This window comes from Gossypium arboreum, chromosome 1 (genome assembly GCF_025698485.1).
Source record: "Gossypium arboreum isolate Shixiya-1 chromosome 1, ASM2569848v2, whole genome shotgun sequence".
Taxonomy (NCBI): Eukaryota; Viridiplantae; Streptophyta; class Magnoliopsida; order Malvales; family Malvaceae; genus Gossypium; species Gossypium arboreum.
The window spans coordinates 4,835,835-4,857,766 of NC_069070.1; the positions used below are offsets into that span (position 1 = coordinate 4,835,835).

At 34.2% G+C, this 21,932-nt stretch overlaps 1 protein-coding gene and 1 long non-coding RNA gene across 2 annotated transcripts; both read right to left on the bottom strand.

Moving 5' to 3' along the window:
* Positions 1–422: 422 nt before the first annotated feature.
* LOC108483592 (ethylene-overproduction protein 1-like) lies at positions 423–4,589 on the bottom strand. Its single transcript, XM_017787075.2, has 4 exons — positions 2,218–4,589; positions 1,722–2,013; positions 1,333–1,642; positions 423–1,074 (listed from the first exon to the last, which is right to left on the bottom strand). The coding sequence occupies exons 1-4, from the start codon at positions 4,170–4,172 to the stop codon at positions 839–841; spliced, it is 2,793 nt and encodes a 930-aa protein (XP_017642564.1). The 5' UTR covers positions 4,173–4,589; the 3' UTR covers positions 423–838.
* Positions 4,590–19,975: 15,386 nt separating this feature from the next.
* LOC128290352 (uncharacterized) lies at positions 19,976–20,965 on the bottom strand. The gene is made up of 3 exons (XR_008280116.1): positions 20,819–20,965; positions 20,435–20,499; positions 19,976–20,204 (listed from the first exon to the last, which is right to left on the bottom strand). It is a non-coding gene; the product is annotated as an uncharacterized LOC128290352 (long non-coding RNA).
* Between the last annotated feature and the right edge of the window lie 967 nt (positions 20,966–21,932).

A 21,932-nucleotide genomic window follows, 5' to 3' on the forward strand; every position in this document is an offset into this window, starting at 1 on the left:
TACATGATGGACTGTCCATTTCATGGCATCTTTTTAGTGCCATCTACACTGGGTGCTGCTAACAAATGGCTTTATCATTCTCCACCGAAATTACTGATTTTTGAGCTAAAAACCAAATAAAAGAATTGATTCTCCTTCCTTTATTATATTTAAATTTAATATTTAGTTATTACATTTTAATTTCATATAATTTGATCCTCTATTTTTATAATGTCATTAGCTAGTTCAAATAGTTACTTTTATAGTTTGATCCTTATTCTTGTTAAAACTTAAAAGTACTTAGTTTGGACTAATGACATCATAAAAATAGAATATAAGGACTAAATTGCAAATTTGAGCATAATAGAGTGGTCCAAAATAAAATTCAACCCTTTTTTTTTGGAAAAAGAAAAAGCACAAGTTCCATTTTACTGTCCTTGGCATTTGTCATATTCCCACAAATAGCTGCTCTTTTCCCATATTTCCAAATAAAATGTAACAATCAGGGTTTATTTTACTATCTAACACGAAACTGAATATTCGAAGTGTTGTCCATGGAGAGTTGGTCAACCCCTCAACGGGTCTGAACTTGTATACGATTTCCTTTTGTAAGGAATGAATAAAGTCACAACAGTGTGATCCCTTTTAACCTACAAGGCTAAATCTTTTCTTATGTGGCAAGGTACACCTGATTCCATAAGGCCCGTTCGCATTTGCAAGCAACTCTCTTCGGGTCCTTTCCTTTCCACACTGAGGGTCATTCAGCAGCTCGATGTGAAAAGACTCCATGATTCTTTTTCCTTGTAACTGACTGCTACATCCAGCAAGTTTATCAGAAATGTAATGACGATGATGCCTCTCACATTTCTTGTGGACTGATGGCTCTGTCTCGTGCTCTATTATACAGATCAAGCGTGTCCATATGGTTCGGTTCCAAGCAGAGTGCTGCTTCACAATCACAGAGAGCTGACTTCATATCACCCATCGACTCGTAAAATGCCGCTCGAAGATGCAGCATTTGCAAGTCAGGCTTGAAAGCTATGGCTTTTGAAAGCTCTTCAACTGCTTCGGTTTCCTTTTGGTCATCCATTAACACTAACAAAGTAATCATACAATGCAGCATGTCAGTATTGACTTTGAGATTTATTAGATCATATGTATATATATCTAGTTATGAATTTCATGCCCTTCTTATGATAGCCAGACTAGTTTAGAATGTTAGCAATTTCAGATTCTCAACTAGTTTTTCTTCGTATACAAGGAGTTGAGTCGGCTAAAGAACAATAAGGAAAAATCCGGGTCTCAAACAAGAATCAAATTTAAGAAACCGAGAAACAAAATTTTGAAAATTACCAGCAGCCCTGTATCTGTATGGATAAGTTCTACGTGGATCCAGTTTCGTTGCCATGTTGAGATCATTCTTTGCTGTCTCACGATCGCAATATTCAGATCGCTTTTCATATGCTGAGGCATTATTATGTGCCTTCTCTATTAGTTTGGACATCTCGTCGTATGCAGCTTTCCGCTGATTTCTTAAAAAGTATACGCGTGCTAACCCTTGGTGAGCTCTCGTGTGCTTGATTTCAAGGGCATTCATATAGCAGGTTGCAGCTTGATCCAGTTTACCACAATCCACATAGATTGTGCCCAAATTGTTGAGTGCCTGTAAAATATGACCAAAAGCAATCAAATAGTATGAAGAAGATTGTCCAATGACATAGTCTGAGCGTAGAGTTACTCACTTGTCCTTTCCGAAGACCGTCTGAAGGGCATCGAAGGGCTTCCTGCAGAAGCTGAATGACGTAAGAAGAAGACTCGGGATCCAAACTGGAGTCTGCTAATGTGTATGATTTCAGGAAAAAGGCTTCGAATGACCTCTGAATCAAAATGGACTTCTCAGCTCTAGCAAGAGCTTCTTCACGATGGCCAATGTCGTATAAAATCCATCCCTCGTAAACTAACTTTTCGTGCTCAGAACTTGAATGGTTATGAGCTAACCGCAAACATCGCATAGCAGCCTTCTGACAATTTAGCCTGCAATGTTATGTACATTCAGTATTTGCTCATCTAATCAAATGTGGTAGGACCAAAGCTGTGAACAACAAAATCCCAGAAAACGAGACTTGAACAATCCTGGCATACGACAGCAGTGATTGACTATGGTTTCACAACCTCACTAAAAATCAACATGGAGAATAAGAATTTCACTAAACGAAAACTTGATAACATAAGGCTTACCTCAAAAGTAACAGAGATTGCCGAAACCTAAGGAGGCTATTTCCGGGATCATTAACCAGCATCTGGTGAATGACAGCTAGAGAGCCAATATCATCTACTGAAGACCATCGATCATAAAGTTGCATCCAGCAGTCAGCTTGACTTCCTAGCTGAACCTTATAGTTAAGGAGCTCAATCAAAATATCCCCTCTTACTTGCTCATTGAACATCTTGAAACTTGGATCCAAAGTTAACAGTGCTCTAATATCTCTCAAAGCACTTTCATAATCCTCAATTGCCATTAAGAACCAGGCTCGCAATTCCAGGCAGTCCGGAACAAGCTTGAAACCGATGATTCTGTCAATCTCCGAAATAGCAGCCCTGGTTTGCTTCTCCTCGGCCTTTGAGACTGCTCTATATTTATATGGGAATGGCAGGGTGGGATCCAACTCAGTTGCAGTTTCCAAATCGGCAATCTTATCCTTCCCAATGTTATACAAAGACCGTTCCTGATACATCCACCCAACAGCTTTATACTCGGATATAAGAGAGCTTGTCAACCGGTAGGCTGAATACTGTTGCCCTTGCTTGTACCTGCATCTTGCCATGCCAGCTAATGAATAAACATGACCCGCCTCACTAGCTGTTTCGAAGCAACATTGAGCACTTACGTACTCTTTCCTCTCCAGCAACACACAACCCAGTTGATGCAAAGCTAGAGCCTTCTGCCACTTTTCCGTGGCACATTCTCTCAGCCTTTCTAACAACATCACTGTTGCATTCGACACCATACTGTCTTCCATAGCCACCTGGCTTAGGAAATAATACAAGAGGAAAGAAGCATGCCCGGCCGAAGCCAATCTCTCCCTGGCCTCGAAGCTACAAAATATTTTCATCACTTTGGGGTTGTAAAGAGAACTTGGGAGCTCCCTTAGCAACACTTGCAAACAAGAAGCTATTAGAGCATTCGCCCTTTCCTCTAGCCCGTATTCGATAAGATCCAAAGCATCCTCTACGCAACTGACCAAAGAAGCTAAGTGAATATCACAAGCAGACTTCATATCCTCACAACAGAATCTATTTGCAAAAGACAATAGCTCCAGAACAATCTCGGGAGACAACGAGTCCACCCTCCTAGTCCTACTGTACAAATCCACACCTCTCATTCCCTCCACAGAGATATCATTTTGCGAAAAATCAATTCTATAACTTTTTGACTCCGTGAAACTCCCGTATAGCATAGCCTTAAATGGGGTTGAAAGCGCAGCAATCTTAAATCGAATACAATTAATATCCTCATTGCCAACACGAAAACAGAGATCACTATCTTCTTCCAATGCCAAAAACTCATCCCCCTTAGAGACTTGTGTGAACTCACTACGCTCTTGATAACACTTGCAGTGGTCATAAATAGAATTTGGATCGTACCCAGATACGAGGGCAGCCTTAGGACATTCAAGAACGAACCTACTACAATCCATCGGCGATACACCATCAAGCTCATCTTCTCTCCTCTCATACCTTAACCAAGCCGACAAAACTACCTTGGAGTGCAAATCAAAGGCATGCTGCCTCGCAGCACGGAGGCACCTCCTAAGTAACTTAGGATCACCAAGGCTACTCAAAACCGAGTACTGCTCGATGCATACCAACGATTTCTCCGATTCTGAACAAGTCTCGAACCGGCGATATAGGTTGGATAAGGTTTCTACCAACTGAATGGATTTCAAGTGAGGTTCTATGGGTGGTTCAAGAAGGTCAGTCCTAGGGAGTCCGAAAGGAAGCAATGTTTTAGCTCCTGAACCAGAGCAGGCCTTATTGGATTTCAGTTTTGACCCTATAAATTTAACCCTATGGTTACTAAGCTTACTGGATGTGGAAGAAGAACCAGTAGAGTTAACAACAGTGGCATCTGGTGGATTCAAGGCATGAACTTGAGTGCCTTTGAACCTCTCTATTAGCTTAAGACCACGCATTTTTCAATTCACTATTACACCATATGCTCACTTTTTTTTTTTCAAATAAATTCAATATCTTCTATATTGACATAGAAATACGAAATATCCCAATCTAACTCAAGAATCAACAAACAAATACAAAGAAGAAAGCTTTGAAAAGAGGGTCCTTTTTACCTCTCTGTTTTTTGCTTTCTTCAAGCACCAGAGGTGAAAAGAACAAAACTTTGCAACAAAGTTTCAATCTTTGAGCTTCAATTCTCTTCCTTTCATGGCATAGATTCTTCACAAGCTTTTTTCTCTCTCTTTTTGATGGAAAATAATTTGTTTTCTTTCACAGTGAAGGCTTATTGTTATTATTATATAAAGCTTTGGCTGTTTTTGGTGTGGGGGTTAGTGGTTGATTTGGTGGCTAACTCCAATGCTAAAACAAAGATGAAAGACCCAATGTAGAGCAGGTACCCACTGGAATATTGCCACGTCAGCGTCAGATAAAGATGAGAATTTGGGAAACTTGCCAACTAATGTTGGTCAACGGTTGGAGCAGATCAGATGCAGTTGATTTCTTCTAATTAAGGTAACTTAAACCATCATTATGAAATTGATTAAAGTGGGCTTATCAATACGTTAAGCAAAGGTCGTGGCCATTGGCTACACTCCTTAATTGTGATTTTAGTCCCCCTATTGTGTTGAAATTTGAGATGATCTCTTCTTTAAATTCAATATAATACCGCCCTTTTATGTTTATAATTTTATCAGTAAATCCATACCGGTAATTCTACAATTTAAATTTACTAATAACATTATAAAATAGATGAATTAAATTATACTAATTTATTGAATTAGACCCTAACTTTTAATATAGTAAAGAGACTAAAACAAACGAGATTATGACTAAAATGATAAAGTAATGAATAAATATCCAACTTATATATATATATATATATATATATATGTAGTGATAACTTATTGAATGTGGGTTCAAATATTAATATGGTATCCAATGTTTGATCCTATGAAATATATAATTTATACATTGTTTTAAATATGGTTATATTATTAAAAACAATATAAGAAAAACACATATGATAGGTCTAGCATTGAGTACAGGGTTGTAGCTAATAGGAGCCGGCCAGGAGGTTAGACCCCTAAAATAAATTTTTATTTATTTATTATTTTTAAAAATTTAAAAATTTTAAATTAATAAAATTAAAATTACACTTTGACCCTTTAAAAATGATAAAATTTTAATTTAATTTTTAAAAATTATAAAAACATATATTATTCAAATGATAAAATTATATTTTTACTATCCTAAAATTAAAATTTAATCTCTACCCTATTTTTTTTTTTTTAAGTATAGTCATTGGATCATGTAAATGTAAGAAGGTAATGGGTCTCATCAAAACACCAAACACATCCGACACTTGAGGCTACTGTTTCCAAATTTCAACGACAATTTCCATTCAAAATTTATGATGTTTGGTTGCTTATCCTTTTATCATAACAAATTAAATTAATAAAAATCCATCACCCATATTCCCTACCTTATCCATCAAGCTAACAATTTTCTTAAGGAAACTCTTTTTTTTTTTTACATTAAGTTTCAATTATTATAATTAATACCCAAAAAAATTGATTAATGAGTATTCGGTTTAGTAATAAAATTAAAATTTTAAAATTTGAGATTTAAGTTAAAGTTTTACATATATAAATATGATGACTTTCTTTCAAATTTATTTCGATTAATTAATTATATTAAAATTTTAGATTCAAAACTTATGAATTTCCGACTTTAAATTTAACTCAACCCTAATATAGCTAGAAGAATCACTTTAAAAATATATTCCAAATGGAAGTCACCATTGCTATCAAGAATAAATGATGAACAAAAAAAAGAAGAATAAAATAAATATTCCTTTTATGAGCTTGGTGTGGTTTACTAGTTAAATGTCTAAATCATGGATGGTCCTGCATATTTAGCCTATTAAAATAAATTATAATTAATAAGCAAAAAAAATATTATAACAAATCACACAAAACTATGAAAGTAGATCTGCCATGCATATGCCAAGACACATTGAAAATGATTCTCTAATTAAAAAAATAAAGAAAGGTTAGGTAACCATTAGATCTAAATAAAACATATTCTTTCATAAATTAAATTACTCCTCTTTCTTCCATGATGGGTTTTTGGAGTTGTTATAATAACTTTATTAATTCCTTCAAATTTAGCATAATTTGATGTTTTATTTTATATTATTATTATTATTATTACTGTTAATTGATTGCATACTTATCAATTATATATTAAGTCGATATAAATTTACATGTTGATCACATGTTTAAGATTGCTTTAAAAAGAAAATTTTATGTTATCACTTTAACGATATCAACTAATGGTATTATCAATTTAGACCTATTAATAACATTATAAAAGTAGAAGAATTACACCTCACTAAATTGGTTTCTTTTTTAAAGTTGATCGGGTGAATGATTGATTGCAATAACTAACAGACTTAACAATTTGGACATATTGATAACGTTATAATAGCAGAAATATCGAATTATATCAAATTAAAATAGAGAGATTAAATCCTAAATTTCAGTATAGTATAGTAGTGGGACTAAGACTATAACTGAATCATTTTTTGAAGTTGATTGAGGTGAATAAATGATTAACTGCTAGGCTCTAATAACATTATATCAGTAAAGGGACTAATTCATGTCAACTTGGAGGACTAAACCCAAAATTTAGCACAATAGATGGGACTAAAATCATAATTAAACAGTTTTCTTAAATTGATTGGTTGAATAAATGATTAAAAGATCAGTTGAACTATCTCCAATATGTTTATAGACATAATTACAAATTGCAATCTATTATATAAAATTAAAAAAAAGAAAAGAAAGAGAATATATCCTTGGTAAGAAAGGAGCATAGAGCCAAGAAAAGTGTGGGTTAGGCCCCCATGTCCACGTGAGAAATCTGCATCACTCTGTTTTCCTGCCTTTGATTGAGAGAGGTGCAGTGCAGGCAGGCCAATTTGCATCCATGTTCAACATTTGCCCCTTGTATTGTTAAATCATTATTTTCTCACTTTTTTACAACATTTCTGGGGTTTACCCCCAAATGTTGCCATATTATGATATAAGTAGAGGTGAGAAAAAAATTAAATTCGATTTAAATTGAAGTGTTCGATTTTATAAGATTTGGTTTAATAAATATTTTAAATATATTTAGTTCGGTTCGATATTTTATTTACAATATAAATATATTATAATTATTTGAGAATTAAATCTATTAAAGGAGTAAATTAACCCAATTCTCAATAAAAAAACAGAAAAAGGAAATCCAACATCAACACATGAACATGTGAGATTAGAATACATAGGTTGTAAACACCCTTAATAATATTGATGTATGTTGACACTTGAGAGAGACCAACATTAGTGACAATATATGATAAGATATTGACAACCTAACTACTTACATTATGTGAAGCTATAAATTAAATAAAGTCAAAGTAATCTAAAATTTAGAGTTTTTAAAACTAGATCGATGGTTGAAATTATGGGATCGTCAATTTAATCAATTTGTTTGAATAGTTTATTTTGGCGATTTCCACTTTACTCTCTAGAGGATTTGTTGAAAGGTTATTGATGAATGACAATATGCAAAGCTAATTTAGTTAATTTTATTTAATGATTTACCTGTTTTACTCTTTAAAAATAATTAAAAATATAATAATATTAATAATTATAATATGCATAAATTGTGTATTTAATTCTGTATTTTAAAATCGGTCATTTTTTTGATGAAATAAATAGGTCATTTTAAATTTCATACTTTATAAAATTTAAAAATTTTGTTTTTGGCAAGTCGTAGGTGTTAAATTCATTAAATTAAGTTCTACTACTTTCAAAATTTAATGCAACAAACATATTATTAAATGTATAATATCATGTCGGCTTGCTATATTCCAATATTATTAAAATAAATCATTTAATAGATTTATCTACTATTATGTGTCAAGACTAAAATTTCAGAATTTGTATAAAGAGTAAGAATGATCCAAATGGAGAACATAGACGAAATGCATAACTTTACGTATAAAACAAGACTAATAGCATTATTTAACCAAATGAATTTAGTTGCTACTGTTTGGTCATGACTGAATTTTAAAAATTCAAAAGTGTAGGGACTAAAATTGATAAAATTAAAAATTATAAATACTAAAATTTATCAAATCAATGTAAAAAAACTTACGCAAAGTGGTGAGATTAGTTGAGGGACATCTTAGTTTCAATTTTATGATACCACAACACTAAATTCAATATTCCAAACATCTCTTTCCTTTTCGGCTCTTCTCCTTTAAAAAATATTCGAAAAGAAAACCATCACCAAAACAACATAAATTATGTCAAAATAGTGAAGGAAAAAACGCAGTATTAGTAACTTTTTGATCACAAAGGTTGAAAAACATGTCATACAAAATTTTCCTTGTGCCTTTGATCTTTCTCCATGTTGTTACTACAAAATAATGGGGCCAACTTTACTTCGGACCTGTCCATAGTCCGATTAAAAGATGGTTTCTCAATTTCTCATGTCAACCATGAGTTACACTTTTACATCAATTTATGATGAAGTGCTTGATTAATATGTTTCTTATCTTTAAATAGGGGCAAATTCTAGTTCAGGGAAGGGATTTGTTCCAAAAATGGATTTTTTAAAAAATTATTCAAAAATTTTAAATTTTAAATTTAATATATAATAAAATTATATTTTGACTTTCTTAAAAAAATAAAATCATACATTTAACATGATAAAACTACAATTTAATCTCTTAAAATTAAAAATATAAACAAAACATTAACATCTTGTTAAATTATATTTTTTAAAATTTTGATTTAATTAATAATTAAAAATTAAAAAAATAATTAATTCGCTAATATTAATTTAATTTGATTAACCCAACTAGTAATCGTTTAAACATCCTTAAACATGACTACATCACCTTGGCCTATTATCAAACAGCACGAAGACTAATACAATAATCGGGGCTCCACTCCACCCCCCAATATAATATGATTTTGATATTTATGGTCACGAAGTTTCCATTTTTTAAAAAACTTTAATTTGCCAAGGAAAGACCATTTCAGAAGTCCTTCCCTTTACCTCTTCTTTTGCCAACCTTTGGCTTCTTTCTTTATTTTACACCATGCATTTGACAAAACCAATACAGGAGTCGGACCTCCGGAACTTTAAACAATGATGATTAGATGATTATTCAAATGTGTGAAAAAATACTCAAAAAAACAAATCATCTGAAAAGGGAAAAGGGGTTGCTTTCCAATACTGTCATGTTGCCAAATCTAAACAACAGACAAGACGTGATAAATCTAACACCCAAACCCAATATGCTTAATTCAACAAATTCGGATGTCCAAGTTTGTGTTTTTAAAAAAGAGGTGCACCCTTACTTTTCTTTTCCTTTCATTCTTTTTTATATCAAGCTCGGCCCCACCGCAGTCTACACACACATATATATATATATATATATCTGTGTGTGTTTATCTTCTTTCTTCATTGCACCAATCAATATGATTTTCCAACAAAAGTTTCAGACATTTCTTTTTTCAATTACAGCAACTTTCATCCGATTCCGTCCTGAATTTTTATACCTGCAAAGGCTGCAAGAACAGCCACCATCACTATCACAGCCAGCGATCATAGCTGGTGTGGACATCGAAGGTCAGGCAGTGAGGATGCCAATGCCAATGGCATTATCATCCCCACAACCTCAATTGCCCTCTCAGCTACACCCTTTACTTGCACTCCAGAACCATCAACAATGGCAAAATACAGTGATAGCATTTTGCTTTTCATATGCACTGGGTGTATCCCTCCAATATGCGACACCCCATCAGTCCAATCAACACCTCCCATTTCCCATGGTTTTGCTTTCCTTCCTTGTCCTACTTATCTTCATTTTGATGATGGGTGCTTTCTTTATCAACCCATATTGCACCACAACTTCAAATGCATTGCAGAAAGTTTCTCTGCTCCTTTCAGCAGCTGCATTCGCCCACACTCTTTCAATCCCCTTGTCGTTCGAGCTCAAATGCACCATATGGGCTGTGTTTCTCCTCCCCTTCCTCGCTGCCATCATCTTCACCTACTTGAATACAAAGACGGCCTGATTTTAAAACTTACTATCTGCTTGTTTCACGGATCCAGCCTGCATTACATTACAGAGTCGAAAGAACTTCAAAGTTGCATTTCTGTTAATAGATTGCTTGTAGTTTGTACGAAATTTTGGGTTTCCATGGGGTTTCTCTATATTATAGTAAAAGAATTTTGCAAGTTATTTGAAAAAAGAAGAAGAAAGTAACATGATTATGTTTGTAGCTGTTGGAAAGAAAATTGTGAATTAAATGTAATAGTTTGGGTCTGTAGCATCTCTTACTAATGCTGCATCATTTAATTAAAACACCACTTCTTAATTAACTTTCTTTCCCCATTGTTACAAAACAACTTCATTTTTAAACTATAAGGATTAAAATGCATTCCGTGAGATATTACACGAACTGGTTCCCCTACAAGCTATCGCATGGGTCTCATTATCTTTCCAATGGCATGGTAGTTTCAGAGATTTCAGTCATTCTTCTTCTTACTACTTCAAGTAAAGATTTTCTTCCATTTTTTTTGTTTGTTTGATAACTATATTTTCTGCAATTTAGAAAAGAAACCTATGTTACAGAAGTTATGGAGGACTGAAGAACTAATCTCGTAAAACAAGTTGTATGATAGTTGCTTTCTGAAAGCAACTGCATAAAACTTACATTTGGAGTGGTAGTTGTAGATCAACCATCTACATACATTATAGACGCTTTAGCAAAGCTTGAAAATATGGAGGATTCATCTTGTAGAAGTGCATTTGCGTTACCTTCCTCAACCTGTACCGTTATCAAACTTGAAATAGTTATTCACTCATTTGGAAACTTGGAACGGGGATACTGTTGAAGATTGGTCAGCATGCAGCACCATGAAGCTGGCCACGTGCACCAAGCCATGCAGGAGCAGCAGAATCGAGTGCAACCACTTCTATCTAGTTCCATTTTGATTCATTTTGTTGATGTAATGAACTCTAGTTCATTTTGAATTATGTTGGCTTAATGATTGATGTAATTAGGTGGTGATTGAGCTGATAAATCAGCTTTGTTCAAGTGTACAAGTTATTTTCCTATTTTCCATGTAATTAGTGGTATTCGGTAAACATTAGGTGAAAAATTTGACTTATTTTGCTCAGGCAATGATGATATGTAATGGCAATGTTTTCTTCTTAATGAAAATTATTGAATTTCATTCATTTTATGCTTCATTTTCTTTGTTTTTCATTTCTTTTCTTGTTTTCCTTTGCAAAGTTCTGTTTGTTTCCTCCACAAGCAACGTGCCTTGTTGCTCAAGACTCAGTTTTGGATGCTGTTTTGTTCTTCAAACAACAACAATTGGTATCTAGAGCTATTGTCTTAGTGGACCTGTTTCATTTTCAATCAAAAACTGAATGGCTTCCTCAGGTTCTCTCCAGTAGCATCACCTGTTTTTAATTGTGAAGGGTTTCACATATGGGTTGTCAAGATGAGACTTACCTGCAGGCCTTCGATCTGTGGGAAGTTGTCAACACTAATGCTGAGCCAGCTCCACTTCGAGCCAATCCCACAGTGGCTCAAATTAGGCAGCACACAGATGAGAGGACTAAGAGGCATAAAGCCATGTCCTATATTCAGAACTGTGTTTCTGATGTTATATTCACCAGAATCATGGCTTGTGAGACTCCCAAGCAAGCCTGGGACAAGCTTAAGGAGGAGTTTCAAGGTACAAAGAGGACAAGACAGCAGCAGTTGTTAAATTTAAGAAGAGATTTTAGAAATCTGAAGATGAAGGAGGAAGAGACAATGAAGTAGTACTCAGATAGAATCATGGTTGTTGTGAAAAATATAAGGTTACTAGGAGAATAGTTCAGTGAGGCAAGAATTGTGGAGAATGTGCCCTCAACATTGCTTGAAAGATGTGAGGCAAAAATCTCATCCCTGGAGGATTCGAGAGACCTTGTAAGCATCTCTCTAACTGAGCTCATTAATGCCCTCTATGCTCAGGAACAAAGGAGAGGTAGCAGGATGGAGGAGCACCAAGAGGGTGCTTTCCAAGCCAAGGCTAAAGCAGCCTCGAGCACTTCAGCTTATAAAGGCAAGAAGAACTGGAGAAGCAGGCCTAAGCCTGATGCTGCAAGAAGAGGAGACCAGCTCTGCAGACATTGTAAAAGGCCCGGTCATCCAAAGGCCAAATGCTGGTTCAGACCAGATGCCTTGTGTCAACATTGCAAGAAGAAAGGGCATGTTGAAAGGGTCTGCAAAGAAAAAGACAGACCTGAGTAGAATCAAACACAACACAAGAATGAGGAAGCTCAAGTGGCTGAAGACAACAGTGACCATGAAGAGCAGGTCTTTATTGTGTCATGTTTAGCTGGTCACAGAGCAAGGGCCTAAAAGGATGGCTGTTGGACAGTGACTGCACAAACCACATGTCACCAGATGCAACCATTTTCAAAACCTTGGATAGAAGCTGCAAAACCAAGGTGAAAATATGCAATGGACAGTTCATTAAGGCTGAAGGAAAGGGAGATGTGCTAATATGCACTTCCACAGGAGACAAGGTCATCACAAATATACTGCTGGTGCCTGAGATTGATAGGAACCTCCTCAGCAATGCCCAACTGCTTGAAAAGGGCTACTCAGTTGTGTTCAAGGGCCAGGAATGTCAAATTACTGATCCAAATGGATTAAGCCTCATGACAGTCACAATGACTGATAAATGTTTTGAAATCAACTGGCCAAGTAACTCAAACTCAGCATGTGTTGCCTCAACAGAAGAATCCAAGCTTTGGCATCAAAGGCTTGGTCATGCCAACTTTAGATTGATGGTTTGAATGGTCAGCAAGGAGATGGTTGAAAACTTCACTAAGTCAGTCCAAAATAAAGATGTTTGTGAAGTCTGTCAGATGGGAAAGCAAGCCAGACTGCCATTTTCTGCAAACACAACTTGGAGAGCATCAAACAAGTTGGAGCTGGTGCACACTGATGTGTGTGGCCCCATGAAGACTGAATCACTTAATGGTAACAGGTACTTCATTCTTTTTATTGATGATAGTACCAGATATTGTTGGATTTTCTTTTTGAAACACAAGTCTGAGGTAGCTCAAGTATTCCTGAAGTTTAAAGTTGCAGCTGAAACAAAAACATGATGCAAACTCAAGACCATCAGGTTAGATAACAGAGCTGAGTATACATCAGCTTAGTTCCAAGCTTTATGCAATGATGCTGGCATCAAACATTAGCTGACAAATATTTATACACCTCAGCAGAATTGTAATACCCTGAAAATTTTTACAGTAAGATATTATCCTTGATATAGTAAAATAAGGAAATAAAGTGACAAAAAGGGAAATTTTGAATTATGTCAATATTGAGAAGTATATTATGATATATTAATTCAAGAAAGGACTAAATTGTAAAAGTGAGAAAAGTTTTGTTGCACAATAGTAAATACTCAAAATTTGAGGGGTTAAAGTGTAAATATGAAAAAGTTGAAGGACCAATAGTGTAAATATTTTAAGATTGGAATGATTTAGAAACTAAGAAAAATGGATAAATTAGGACCAAATTGAAAAGGTGAAGAACTATGAGGGATTAAATTGCAATTTTACCAAATTAAATGATGACTCAATGATAGAATTTTAAAAGATAATAAAGGGCAAAATGGTCAATTGGAAGAGAGAAAAATCTAGAAAGTAATGATGATGTTGATGATATTTTATGATTATTTAATTAGATATATATTATTTTAATGAGATATTTTATTATTTTATTATTATTATTTAGTATAAAAGGAAGGAAAGATAAAGAATTTTCATCATCTTTCCATGCATGCAACCAACGTTAGAAGAGAAGGAAAAGAAAGAAATTTTCTTTTCTTTACAATTTGGTTCTTCCACCAAAAATTCACCATTTTCACCTAGAAATCAAAAGAATTTCCATAGCTACTAAGAGAGAAAAATGTTAAGGAGACCATGGGGAGTTATAATATCAAGTTGGATTCAAGAAATAGAAGCTGGAGGAGAGAGAAAATCAAGTTAAAGATTAGTATCAATAGAATAAGGTAAGTATATCAAGATATCAATATGTTTTTAAGTTTGTTATTATTGACAAAGCATGAAAATAATGTTATAGTAGAGTTTTCTTACATAAGGTCCTATGCTCTTGATATGTTAGTGAAGAGAAAATAAGAGAAAATGATGAGAAATGGTGTAGAAAAAGAAAATAAGGGTGTTATAACATGGTAATTAATATCTTGTACTAAAATAGTTTTGGACAGCAGTAGTAGTCTAACTTTGAAAAATCATCAAAAATTGTAAAAATATAATTATAGGATGAATAAAATATGAAATTAAATATTATTAAGTCTAGTTTCTTATAGAGGAAATGATGTAAGCAATGGAATTGTAAATCATGAGATATGATGAATTTTGTGAGACAAGGTCAGAATGATTTCTGGTTCCCCTATTCTGACTTTTTAAAATCATAAAAAATTGGATAAAAATAATTATGGGCTTAAATTTATATTTTTATAATCCTTAATGAGTCTATCTTCAATATAAACAAACGGAAACATCATTTGAATTCTGTACAAGGAGATAATTAATTTTTAGTGAAGAAGGGTCGGAACTGTCAAACAGTAGAATAGGGGAGACTTCAATGAATAAACTGTATTAATTGGCCCAGCCAAAAATTATGAAATTTTTATGGTAAGAAGAAATATGAGTCTAGTTTCTGGAAAAATTTATGGATATTAATTTTGAGTTATATATCTCCAGATATAAATAATTTAGTGACTATGACACAAATGGACAACTTGAATATTCATAAAAGTAAATAAAAAAGATTATAGATAATGTTACTTACAAGTGTGTTATATACATTAAGGATGTAGAATGGAGAGGAGGAAGAGGAAAATATATATGAATATTCATTTAGCATGGCTAATTTGCATGTTTTAGGCTCAAGGACTAAATTGTAAAACTTTATGGGAAATTTTATAAAAATGTCAGAAATGACCAAATTGCATGAAATGGATTATTTTATTATTTAAATTATAAAATTTAATGAAATTATTAATTTAGTTCAAGATCGAGGGAAAACATGTTTTAGGGATTAAATTGAAAAGTGTTGAAATTATGGAAAAATTATGATATTTTATAGAATTTATGGACTGTTATCAATATGTATGATAATAATAGCTGGAAATAAGGATTAAATTGCAAGAATTTTATTTTCCTGACCCTAAGGATAAATCGTCATTAATTAAAAGTTTAGGGGCAAAATGGTAATTTTGCCTATGGCATTAATTAAATGCATTAGAATATGAAATGAATGAAAATTATGATCAAATTTATTTTTAAAGATCCGGACAACACAAATACGAGACTTGATCGTGGAAAAGAAAAGATATCGGATTAATGAAATTATAAACACAAACAATCAATGAGGTAAGTTTGTGTAACTTGAATTGTATTTTTAAACACTTGAAAGATGTGGTTATGTGATGAAAATATGATTTGAATGGTCAATTCATGATAATTGATGAAATATTGATAATACTCGATATAAATTGAAAATAAATCCCGGTTGAATGGAATGGAATTCATGATTATACTTGTGAATTGTATTTTTGTCATGCATATGAAATTGATATGGATATATTTGATAATGCCCGATAAAATGATAAATCCCGTTGAACAAAGGAAAATTGATGGATGTAAGTTTCTCGAATTGGTTGTAGTTCTACATATGTTGGAGACACACCATAGCTCGAAAAAGCGTCCCGATATTAGCCCTCTCGAGCTTCCCGTTATATGGTTCTTGCGAGCTTCCCGTTATAGCTCTTCGGAGCGTCCCGATAGATTGTGATCCGCATGTGTTGTGGACACACTGTAGCTCTTAAGAGCGTCCCGATATATGGCTCTTCGTGAGCTTCCCGATAGGCTCTTTGTGAGCTTCTCGATAGTGCTTGCTTGAACTTCCCGATATATGGCTATCCGGAGCTTCCCGATAGGCTCTTCGTGAGCTTCCCGATATGGTTCTTTGTGAACTACCAGATTTCGGCTCTATTGAGCTTCCCGTTATAGCCTGGATTAGCTTCCCGATATTGCTCTTTATGTTCTTCCCGTTAAATAGCTCGAGACGGTAAAAAGGATCTAACCCGGACGGCTGATCCTATCCTGATATAGCCCTCCCGAAGAATATGTGAAAAATAGATTTAGCCCGGACGGGTAAATCCGAATTAGGGTCTGAATTTAGCCCGGACGGGTAAATCCGAATTAGGGTCTGAATTTAGCCTGGACTGGTAATTCAGATCCAAGCTCATTAGAGTAATTGTCGTTGCAGGGGATTTAGCCTGGACTAGTAATCCCGACAATACTCTATGAGTTTATGTTACAGGGGATTTAGCCTGGACTAATAATCCCGCTGTATGGATGAGGTTCGCGGGAGTGTGCTCTCTGGAAAAAAGGGTATATCCATATGTGTATGAATTGACGGACCCGAAATTGTACACTAAAAGTATACCTCTGAAAATCCATCGAAATTCCGAGAAATTCAACGGGATAAATATGAAAAATAGAAGAACATGAAAATTATGGAATTAATGAGCTCATCAATCATTTATCTTTGTATTGAATTTATATTATGATTTGTACATATTATATAGACACATGGTGTGGAAAATATATGGTACCTGAAATGTTGATATAATGAAATGAATGATATATGTTATTAAAGAAACAGTAAGTGAATGATATGTATCATGACATGTACATATGAGATTATCTTTTATATGTTAATATAAGGAAAATATGTAAGTTAAGGCAGTATTAAATTCAAATATGACATATTGAGAAAATAAGAATATATATGAAATATGTGTAAGTACACTAACAAGTGTTGCTGTTGATGCTTAGGCAAGTGCCAAGCCATTGATTGAATGGTAATATATTTATTGATGCATTGAATCGGTAAGTATTTAAGTGAAATTTTTTAAGTGATCTGCAAATGATAGTAATGCTCCGCAACCTGTTCTGGTAACGGATACTGGTTAGGGGTGTTACAAGAATGAGGTGAGTGAAAGGAAAAATAGAAGTGTGATGGATATGGCCAGGTGCCTTTTGTTTGAGAAGAATTTGCCTAAAATCTTTTGGGCTGAAGCAGTTAACACTGCTGTGTACCTTCAAAACAGGGTCCCAACCAAGGCTTTAGATCACAAGACTCTATTTGAGGCCTGGGTTGGGTTCAAGCCATCACTGGCTCATCTGAGGGTCTTTGGTTACTTGTGTTATGCACAAGTACCAACTGTAAAAAGAAGCAAGTTGGATAAGAAAGCTCAAGCAGGTATTCTGGTATGCTACAGTTCAGTCAAAAAGGGCTATAGGATCTTGGATCCTTCAATAAACAAAGTGATAGTGAGCAGAGATGTAGTGTTCAATGAGAAAGCATGCTGGAACTGGGAAACAAATGAACCAGAGCCTGTTTCTAAAGAACTCATAGCAGATTAGCTTGAATCTGATAAAAATGGTCCTGATATGGACATTGATGATGAACCTGTCAGAGGTACAAGAACTTTGGCTGAAATTTATGAAAGAGCACATATGGCCACAGTATAAACAAGCAGTTTTGAAGAGGCTGAGGCACATCAAAGCTGGAAACAAGCTATGGCTGATGAGATAGCCATGATTGAGAAGAACCAGACATGGGAGTTAGTTGCAAGACCAACCAACAAGAAGGTCATTGGGGTAAAATGAGTCTATTGAACCAAGCTTAATGCTGATAGGAGTTTGAATAAACTCAAAGCAAGGCTAGTTGTCAAGGGATTAAGCCAAAAATATGGCCTGGACTACATGGAGACTTTTACACCAGTAGCCAGGCTAGACACAATCAGGTTACTTGTTGCTTTGGCTGCACAAAGGTAGTGGATCATTCATCAACTGGATGTGAAGTCTGCATTTCTTAATGGCCTCCTTGAAGTAGAAATTTACATTGACCAACCTCAAGGCTTTATTGTGTCTGGCAAAGAGGACTGTGTATACAAGCTTAAAAAGGCCTTGTATGGCCTGAAACAAGCTCTTAGAGCCTGGTATGCTAGGATTGACAGCTACTTGTTAAGCCTGAGATTCGAAATAAGCTTGAATGAGCCAACACTCTATATAAAAAAGAAAGAAGCTAAAACACAGCTCATCGTGTCCCTTTATGTTGATGACCTCTTAGTGACAGGAGGAGACCAAATAATATTAGCTGATTTTAAGGCCAAAATAAAGTTCATGTTTGAAATGTCTGACCTGGGGTAGAGGACTTACTTTCTTAGAATGGAGGTGTAGCAAACTCCAAGTGGAATCTTTTTGAGACAGAAGACATTTGCTGCAAAGATTCTAAACAAGTTCTCTATGGAGAATTGCAAGCCAACAAGCACACCTATGGCTGTTGGAATGAAGCTGTCAAGCCAAGGGGATCATGAACAGGTTAATGAATCTTCCTATAGGAGTTTAGTTGGCTGCTTATTGTATCTAACAGCAACCAGACCAGATATCATGTTTGCTGTGAGTATGCAATCAAGGTTTATGCATTGCTGCAACAAGCAGCATCTTCAAGCAGCAAAAAGAGTGCTCAGGTACATCAAAGGCACCTTGAGCTATGGATTACAATTTGGCAGAAGTGAAGACCTGAAGATGATAGGCCACACTGATAGTGACTGGGCTGGTTCAAAAGACGATGTGAAGAGCACATCAGGTTATGCATTTACACTTGGCTTGGCAATGTTTTGCTGGAGTTCAAAGAAGCAATAGATAGTGGCTCAATCCACAACTGAAGCTGAGTATGTAGCTGCTGCTGGGGCAATGAACCAAGCCATTTGGCTAAGGAAAATCCTAGCTGATCTGAACCTACATTAAAGGGAAGCAACAAAGATCTATTGTGATAACATGTCTGCTGTTGCAATTGCAAAGAATCCTGTCTTCCATGGTAGAACCAAATATTTTAGCATCAAGTTACATGTGATAAGGGAGATGGAACAAGCTCGTAAAATTAAGCTGATTCATTGCAATTCTGAGGAGCAGGTTGCTGATATCTTCACAAAAGCCCTTGGAGTGTCAAGATTTGTTAAGCTAAGAGAGAAAATGGGAGTATGCAACATGCTAACCAAGGAGGAGTGTTGAAGATTGGTCAGCATGTAACACCATGAAGCTGGCCACACACACCAAGCCATGCAGGAGCAGCAGAATCGAGTGCAACCACTGTTTTCTAGTTCTATTTTGATTCATTTTGTTGATGTAATGAACTCTAGTTCATTTTGAATTATGTTGGTTTAATGATTGATGTAATTAGGTGGTGATTGAGATGATAAATCAGCTTTTTTCAAGTGTACAAGTTATTTTCCTATTTTCCATGTAATTAGTGGTATTAGGTAAATATTAGGTGAAAAATTTGACTTATTTTGCTCAATCAATGATTGATATATGTAATGGCTATATGCCAATGTTTTCTTCTTAATGAAAATCATTGAATTTCATTCATTTTATGCTTCATTTTCTTTGTTTTTCATTTCTGTTCTTGTTTTCCTTTGCAAAGTTCTGTTTGTTTCCTCCACAAGCAACGTGCCTTGTTGCTCAAGACTCAGTTTTGGATGCTGTTTTGTTCCTCAAACACCAACAGATACTACATTTCTAAAAAAATCCAAATATAAAATTGAATCTGATATCGAGTAGATGCCGGACTATGTTTTGCAAGTAATGCTGGAGGGGATATAGAAAACACACTAGGGTTCCTTGATTGAGAACAAATACGCTATCCATATTCAAACTATTGAAATGTAGTGTGCAATTGTGATCACTGTAATTCCTTGGCATGAAGTGGATATAGTTTTCTATAGAATTGAAGTTGTCTGTGCATCTGTTAGAAAGTAAAAGAAAACAATAAGCTGAAATGTAATTGTAGAAGCCCAAATAATCCCAGGCCCATTTTAACCAAAACCTACCCCAACCCATACAAAGACCCATTAAACCCAAACCTAACAGCAAGCCCAATACATACCTAACCCAAAACAAAAATAAAACCCTAGTAGCCCAACCAATAAAAAAAAAACAACAAAAAGAAAAACCCTAGCAATGGTAGCCACCTACCTCCACCAGCCGCCGCCTCTGTCCCATCATCTCTGTCGACCCCCATTCCACCGCCATCAACTACTCTGCAAGATAGAGCAGACACGCAAGCAGCAAAAATGGTTAAAAAAAAACAATATAAACGGCTATATAAGCCAAACAAGAAAGGGAGGAAATGGGGGATTTTTGATTTTTTTATATTGCTGTTCTGTTTTAGAAAAAGAGGATACTGTTAGATACGTATATTGAAAATCAAAAGCGAAACAATAGAAGAAAAAAGGTGGATTTTAACATCTGTTTCCCTTATTTTTAGTTCATTTTCGTTATTTACTTTTTCCTTTTCAATTTATATCATCATCTTCACCATAAATCATTTTTAAATAAAAATAAAAAAAAGAAAGTTACCTGGATCTTGATGGCTTTGACCACCGTCGCCGATGGAGAACTCAGCGGCTTCAGAGAGCCATGATGACGACGGCAAAAGGGGGTTTTGAAAACCCTAGGTGAAAAGGAAAAAGGGTGGGGGTGTTTTCTGTTTTGTTTAAACAGGAATGAAATAAAGAATAAAAAATAGAAAAAATAACTTAAATACCTTGGGTCAAACGGTGCCTTTTTTGCACCTGGGCACCCAACGCTGTTTGAGGGGCTATTTACCCGTTGGTCCCTCCTCCTTTAATTACTCCACAATCCATTTTTTTTATTTTTTTTAATTTGGCCCTAACGTAGATATCGCTTTGCGATTTAGTCCCTCTTGCTATGTTGTTTTTTTGGGAGGAACAATTGCTTTTTTAGTCCTCCCTTGTTTTGTGCGCATCCAAATCTATCCTATTTTCCTTTATTTCTTTTCTTTAAAATTACCCCAAAATATTGTTTTAATTTAAATTTTATCCTTTTTCACTCTCTCTTACGTATTTTATTTTATTTTAATATTATTATATTAATATCATTATTATGTCTATTATCAATATTCATTATTATTATAGGTACTAATATAGTTTCAATTAGTATTTATGTGTCTACATATATATGTATATATTTATATAGTACTATTAATATTTTTTTAATATTATTATCATTTTGAATATATATATTGTACACGTTTTTCATATATTATGCATGTATTCTTAATATTATCAATTATATATTTTATATATGTTATGTATATATTTTAATGTTATTAGTTATATATATTTTTATACTATTTCATGTATGTATTTTTATATTATCCTTATTATTATTATTAATATTAGTATATATTTTATTATATGTATATATCTTTAATATATATAGGTACATATTTACGTAGTGTCTGAATACTTTTTATATTATTATAATTTCTAGTATAAGCATATATTGTATATATATTGTATATATTATGCATATATTCTTAATGTATTAGTGATATATTTCTTATACTCTTCCATATATATATTTTTATATCACCTAGTATATATGTTCCTAAGTACTATGTTATGTGTATATATTTTAATGCCATATTATTATTTCATATCCCTTTTAT